At 39.5% G+C, this 6,796-nt stretch overlaps 1 protein-coding gene across 1 annotated transcript in view; it reads right to left on the bottom strand.

Annotated features, from left to right (window-relative positions):
• Positions 1 to 477: 477 nt before the first annotated feature.
• ABCA4 (ATP binding cassette subfamily A member 4) overlaps positions 478 to 6,796 on the bottom strand; it is an 81,669-nt gene continuing 75,350 nt past the window's right edge. Inside the window, exons 44-51 of the mRNA XM_033000400.2 lie at positions 6,576 to 6,638; positions 6,358 to 6,464; positions 5,232 to 5,373; positions 4,519 to 4,653; positions 2,971 to 3,074; positions 2,791 to 2,883; positions 2,201 to 2,450; positions 478 to 1,288 (exon numbers count right to left, since the gene is read on the bottom strand). Coding sequence (XP_032856291.2) covers positions 1,166 to 1,288; positions 2,201 to 2,450; positions 2,791 to 2,883; positions 2,971 to 3,074; positions 4,519 to 4,653; positions 5,232 to 5,373; positions 6,358 to 6,464; positions 6,576 to 6,638 — 1,017 coding nt within the window. The 3' untranslated portion in view covers positions 478 to 1,165. The remainder of the gene's footprint in view (positions 1,289 to 2,200; positions 2,451 to 2,790; positions 2,884 to 2,970; positions 3,075 to 4,518; positions 4,654 to 5,231; positions 5,374 to 6,357; positions 6,465 to 6,575; positions 6,639 to 6,796) is intronic.

Genomic DNA, 6,796 nt, shown 5'->3' with positions numbered 1-6,796 from the left:
GAAGAATGTCCTTACATTAAAAAGAAAAAAAAATTACATCAATTGAAGAAAAAAAACCTAACAAAGCAAAAATACATGACCCAGATTTTATTTCTGTATAACATATCTTAGAGAAGATTTCTTAGAAATGGTTAGATCTGGTGGTTAACTGAAGCAATACATCATTGTGAATTTGTTTTTTTCCACTAGTTTAACTGTGAACCAGAGAAAAGAGGTAAATGTCAAATGAGTTCCCTACACTGAATACAGTGTAGAGTACAAGCAGGTTGAAATTTTCCTTCTAAGCACATAGAAAGCACATACCCTATTCATACTTTATACCCACCTAAGGTCCATTCACAGGAAAGAAGAAAAAATTGATCTTGTTCAGTAACAAAGATATCTTTCCAGGCCTCCATGAGAAAATAAAACTTTTGGCAGATTTGGACATCTTCTCTTACCTTTTAATCTCCATTTTGACATTCTGCTTCTATCTGAGAAACTTTAAGATGAGTATGAGATAAATTTAATTAAGTGTTTTTTGTTGGTTTTTTTTTTTTTTTTTTTTTTTTTAAGCAAGTTTCTTGCCTGGATCTGAGATCTGAATTAATTCTTCCCATTCTTGTTGAGACAACTGTCTGTTTTCACTGGCAGCCTGGTGAGACAGTGAAGCAGTCTCCCAGCACTTGCCCCATCAGCCAGCACTGATGTTCTGACTTTGGTAGTCCTGTGCATTCAGGATGGCAGGAATACACTTCTGAGCTGGGCAATGCTCTCTGCCTTGGGACCTGTGTGCTGACTGGTAGCAGATGACTTAAGAGTTAAACAAGAAAAACCTACCAGCCTGAAAGGAGCAGATAGAGAAACTGTTGACCTGTAAAGAGCACTGAAGGCAGGGAGGAATGCAACTTCTCTTCTTGTATCTTATAATGAACTTTATGTTAGAGGAAGATTCTGTCAAAGGCAAGGACCTGCCTTTCCTTTGACTGTCAGCATGTAGTGCTCCTGGTAGAGCAGTAGAAGTTGGGCTGATGCTAGGCCTGTTGCTGTTGTGAGCACAGTGCTCAGAAAGGTGCAAAAAAAATCAGTATAATACTGAGTGTGGGAACCTTTGTTTCACCCTTGTACTGCTCTGGTATGGCACATCTTTGTGCACACTCAAAGCACTAGTGACTGTAGGAACAGTCTATGCAACTGCCTGCTGGTGCAAAGCAGGGGACACCTTTGCTTCTCGTCTAGCTCCAGCTGCACGGGGATGCAAAGGAATTTCCTCATCTTCCATCTGCTGTTTAGCAAAGTTCACAAAAACCTGTGTGAGGAAAGCAGAAAATGTTACCATTTCATCAACTGAGATGAGTTAGTGAAATGTCTCTCTACATTTGCATCCTCTTGTCCTCTCTGCAGGGAAGAGACAGAAAGGGGAATCCGTAGACCTGAACTGAGACACTGTGTATCAGCAGGGATCATTAATTCCTCTTTATTTTGATAAACTTTTTTGCAACTTCCTTCCTTTGGCTGCACTTACTTGTAACCCAAATCCTATTTCTTCTTGGGCAGGACATGGGTTCACCAAGGTTTGCATGGCTTGCACAACGTAAGTTTGGTTGTGATGGGAAAGAGAAGACAGAATATTTGAGTAGGAAGCTGTAAGACAGCCAGGAAAGTCTCTCTAGCATTTCCATCAGACAGCTTTGCGTATGTGGACCCTCAGCTACTTAGGGAAGCAAGCAGATGGTGCTAATGCCCTCCAGCAAGTGGGTGTTGCCAGCAGTCCCAGTGGACTTTCCAGATTTTGTGTGTCTAATCACTCCAGTATAAAAGTGCATGCCAGAAACATATAAACATTTCACTAGATATCACAGTATCTCTGACACAACACAGTCCAAATCTCTTATTTCAAGTAAAATGTTATTGCCAGTTCAGCAAGACGCATTCTGAAGAGCTGACCTTGCTCAGACTGCTGCTCCTGAAGGAATGGGTTGTGTTAATTCTGTCAACTGGGAAACATCTTACTGGCTTTCAAGTGGCACCTATTTACACAGGGAATTAGTTACAGATTTCATATCTGATCCACCCTCCTTGATGAGGGGTCTGGGAATTTTCTCTAGAAAGAGGTGTGAGGTAATTCTCTGCTCTCAACAGTTTGTTTCTTCAGTTGTTTAGATACATCCCTATTGCACTGCCTAATTCTTGCCAGACAGGCTCTTTATTTTTTACTCACCTGATCTAAAGTTGTTTGAGACACAGAATATTCTTCAATATGCAAATTTTCCTTGTTGGAGATTATTAACTGGAAAATCTTAGCCAGAGAAGAGGAGCAAATCTGATACTGTAGCATGTTGTAGTGTTTCTCTCTCTGTAAACTCCCTGGGAAGTTCATATGTATGAATTGTTCAGCAGGAGTAGGATCTGGAGGCAGCCCAGACTTTGGAGCTTTGATTTTCAGAGTGACAATGTAGCCATCTCCGAACCTGGGAAGCACATGTGGATTTGGGAATTGGATGAAGAGATGGTTTCATTATTCAGGAAGGAAATTAATTTTCTGCAGCTATGAAAACATTAATGGTATCTGAAAGATAATGCATAAAATCTAGCTTTGTAGGAAGCTCTGTATTTGCCCTGCAGAAGCGGTGTGTAGCATAACAGAGGTGAAATGAGATCAGCTCAAATCATCTCGGCTACCACAGAGTTGCACCCAGAAATGGATCTGTTTAAACAACAGATCTTCACTTTGGATTGCTGTATTACGAATGGTACGTCACATACACTAAGCTTTCTCACTAAAAAACATCATAAAAATATTCTACTTACTTGTATTTTAGCTGCTGAATTGTGCCCAGGCATTTGAAGGTACCTTTTACCATTATGGCTAAACGAGTACAGAGGGCTTCACATTCTTCCATACTTTCAAAATAGAGAACAGATATTTGAGATAAAAGCCAGCAGATGAACTTCAGCTGCTCTGGGATTCTGAAATCTAACTTTTTTTACCTGTGTGAGGTTAGAACCACAGCTCGTCCATCTCTGAGCACGCCGACAATGGAGTCCCACAGAAGGCGCCGGGACTGAGGGTCCATTCCAGTAGTAGGTTCATCCTGTAAAGGAAATGTTAAGACAATCATAATCAGAGAAACAGATAAGAAAATCTATTTAGAATCAACTCATGGTATGTTTGGGCCTTAACATATAGCTGCTTCCCTGGTGAAATCTGTGCCCTGAGAAAGCATATGCACCTTGAGAAGCATATGAGTGAACGGGTACTAATGTACTTCTTGGCATAAAGCAGTAAGGAAACAAGTATAAGAAACTGCAGGTAGGAATATAATGCTGCCTGTGCAGGGCACAGCTACAGGGAAGGGAATGCAGTGACCATTACAACAAAGGCAGTCCCTAGACTAGGATCTTAGCTATCAAAAAAGTAAGCATTTGTGATGCCCCATCATAAAAACATTTAGGACCCAAAATAGAAATAAATGGAAGGAGGCTCCTGCAGTAGCAATTACACAAAATTGTGTCAAGTTTGGCTCCCATGTTTTGATGGACATTAGAGATGTAGGTCCAGATGTCCAGATGTACTGGAGAAACAAAGAAAATAATCTTATAATACTAGCTTTAAGCAAGAGATGGATACTTCAAATAAAATCTTCCTTTTCTGGGGCAACAACTCTTGTAAGAGGAAGGTAAGGTCTCCCCAAGTAACCTTTTTACTTTCATAAAGATATAGGACACATTTCTCAACCCAATAAGCTATCGAGGTCACCTTGATTTATACCAGCTAAGGATCTGGTCCTGCATAAATCAGTTAAGCCAGTCAGTAATTAAAGAAAAATTTAAAATATTGGGGAAAAAAAATTTCATTTAATATTTTGTCTTAATAAATTATGAGAAAACATTTTATCTAGCTGTTTACTAGATACAGGCAGAATAAATGTAAAGGCATATTATATGGCAAAAGGAACCATGCTATTAAAATGTTTCTTTTTAGCCTACAAATTAAGGTGGTACAGTATAATCTAAATAAACAATTATGGTAGTAAATGCATTTAGAATTTCTGTAGAGATATGCAGTTATCTAATAATTTATGTTATTTGATGGGAATTGCATTTCAGCATTTGTATAGTTTAGTCTAAATTTGTATAATTTATTCCAAAGAGATTAAAGGCTGCAAAAGGGTAGCTATCTTCCTCTGTTCTGCTGGATAAAGCAGCAAGGTACATGTCATTATATTCTGACAAGAAAAGGCAGACCGAAACCATACATGGATTTAAATTCAGACTTGTCTGGATTATAGATTTTATCTCAAACCATTCTTTGTTGAAGATCTTTCTTTCATAATCACTTGGGGTTCATTGGAAGCATCATTATGCATACCAGTGCAGCCCTGAAAGTAATGAAGTCAAAATTGCATTCAAGTCGATGTAAGTTGAGGTCAGAAAGGAGCTTGCAAGGACTGTCATAAACATCCTTGTACCTCTTTAGCATGTAGTTATGTGGGAAATTCTATTGAACTGTCACAGCTATGTTACCATGACACTTACTAGCAAGATGAGTGGTGGGCAGCCTATCAGTGCAATGGCAGTGGAGAGCTTGCGCTTGTTGCCACCACTGTAGGTACCAGCCAGGTGGTCTGCATACATGGGAAGTCCCAGCTTCTGGATGCCCCATTCAGCAACCTAGGAGAAAGACCATCTTTTTCACACAGCAGCTAGTGCATAACAGACAGGATTGCTGATACATCCGTCTTCTGGCAGAGACGTGGTAATCCCCTGGGTTTTAGCGCATTCATTTTAGAACTGGAGCAGGGGAGGCCAAAGAATTTATGATGATGAGGGGAATTCTAACTACTCGAGGGAAAGCCATAAACCAGCCTTAGCTGTAGACTTCCTATCTGTGCAAGAGTATGAATTCTTTTCTTATGGAATCTTATTAATTTTTTCTTTCTTATACATAAACAACGTTAAAGACAAGAACAAAACAGCAACCAGTGCAGTTTTGAGTCACAGCAATTGCATCTTCAGCCTTCCACAATTGGCGCCACAGTTTTGCAAGTACCATTAATGCCTAAGAACCTGTGTTTGATAGTACAGTCTTGTAATTAATTGTCCAAATGAGAGGAACCACTCCCAGGACTTCAACACACAGAATGGCAAGCCCATTTTGGAAATTTTGGCCCTTGGCATGTTGTGAACACAGTTAATCATCACAAATATTCACTGTGACTATGTATACGTTGAGAGCAAGAATGCTTTACCCTCTCGATTTCCTCTGCTGGAACCCCCCGCAAGCGTGCATATAAGTAGAGATGTTCTCGTCCTGTGAGCAGGTCGTCAATGGCATCAAACTGAGGGCAGTATCCCATGTTTTGATGGACATTAGAAATGTGGGTCAATATACTGGAGAAACAAAGAAAAGAAATCTTAGATCCTAATACTAGCTTTAAGACAGAGATGGACAGTTTGAATAAAAACTTTCTTTTCTGAAGCAACAACACTTATAAGAGGAGAATGAATTCTTCCTGATACCACATCCTACTGAAATATCTGTCTGTACAAAATATCAAGGAATATATTGTCATCTAAGGCAGCTCAGTCCTGGTTAAGAGCGTAAACCCATTTCCCCTCACCCATTTTCCTGTTTAAGGGTAGGCTAACTTAATGAGAAGTTCTTTGAACAGCCACTCAGATCTTATGTTTTGCAAATGGTGTTTATTTCTAGAGGAAAAAAAAAAAATCAGTCAATCTCAGAACGGAATCACTGGAAACAGACAGGCAAGACACAAGGCTAACACTATGGTGGTGGTGGTAGTAGAAGTACAGAATCACAGAATGGTTGAGGTTGGAAGGAGCCTCTGGAGGTGATCTTGTCCACTCACCCTGCTTAAGCAGGGTGACCTAGAGCAAGTTAGCCCAGCACCATGTCCTGGCAACAAAATAGCTATTATTCAAATCACATCAATAGACAAAGAATCAAATCCCAACTACACTTAACGAAACATGACACTGAACCTGGAACTAAACTAACAGAAGCAAATACCAGATTACACTTTATTAATTTATGACATGCCAGCACTGTGCAAACAAAGATGCTAGAAAGAGCCGCAGAAAAGTCACAAAGCTCAGACCAGAGTACCCTGTTGGGCTGGTTATCTTATGTTTACAAGCTCTTGCCATTAGGTCAGATTGCCTCATTCCACTGTTAGCATTATTATAACTTACTCACAGATTTTACAACAGAGTGTTAAAAGTATAAAGTGCCAGTGTGCGTTAGCTGTGGTCTCTCTCAGTGCCATAAAACTGGAAAAGAGCTGCTGGGTCTCTGAGACTATGATCTGGGCAGTTCTACCCAGACTGTCACAGGTGTTTTTTTAAGGTACTTACCTATTTCCAGCCACGACAGCATCTCCAGATGTCACATCAGTATCTCCAGTCAGCATTTTGAATGTTGTTGTTTTGCCAGCACCATTCACGCCCAAAAGACCAAAGCACTAAATTATAAAATTTATCACATTCTTTAGTATTTCCAAGATGCAAATCAGCAGGGGCATGAAATCTGAACTGATACATGGAATATAATCTAGTGTTATTGAACAACCTACCTCTCCAGGACGGATGCCAACACAGAGTCTGTCCACAGCAGGCTTGTGTCTACCTGCATAAATCTAAATTGACAGGAAAAAAAAAAAAAAAAAAAGAAAAATAAAAAGAAAAAAATCCTATTTCAAGACATCTACAGCAAAGAAAATCTTCTGATTTTTTTTTATTTTAATGCTATTGGGATGAGGCAACTTTAGAACCAAGACAGAAGTAAATAAAAAAA

This window comes from Tyto alba, unplaced genomic scaffold (genome assembly GCF_018691265.1).
Source record: "Tyto alba isolate M040663 unplaced genomic scaffold, T.alba_DEE_v4.0 Super-Scaffold_1000006, whole genome shotgun sequence".
NCBI lineage: Eukaryota > Metazoa > Chordata > Aves > Strigiformes > Tytonidae > Tyto > Tyto alba.
This window is presented reverse-complemented; position numbering and strand designations above follow the sequence as displayed.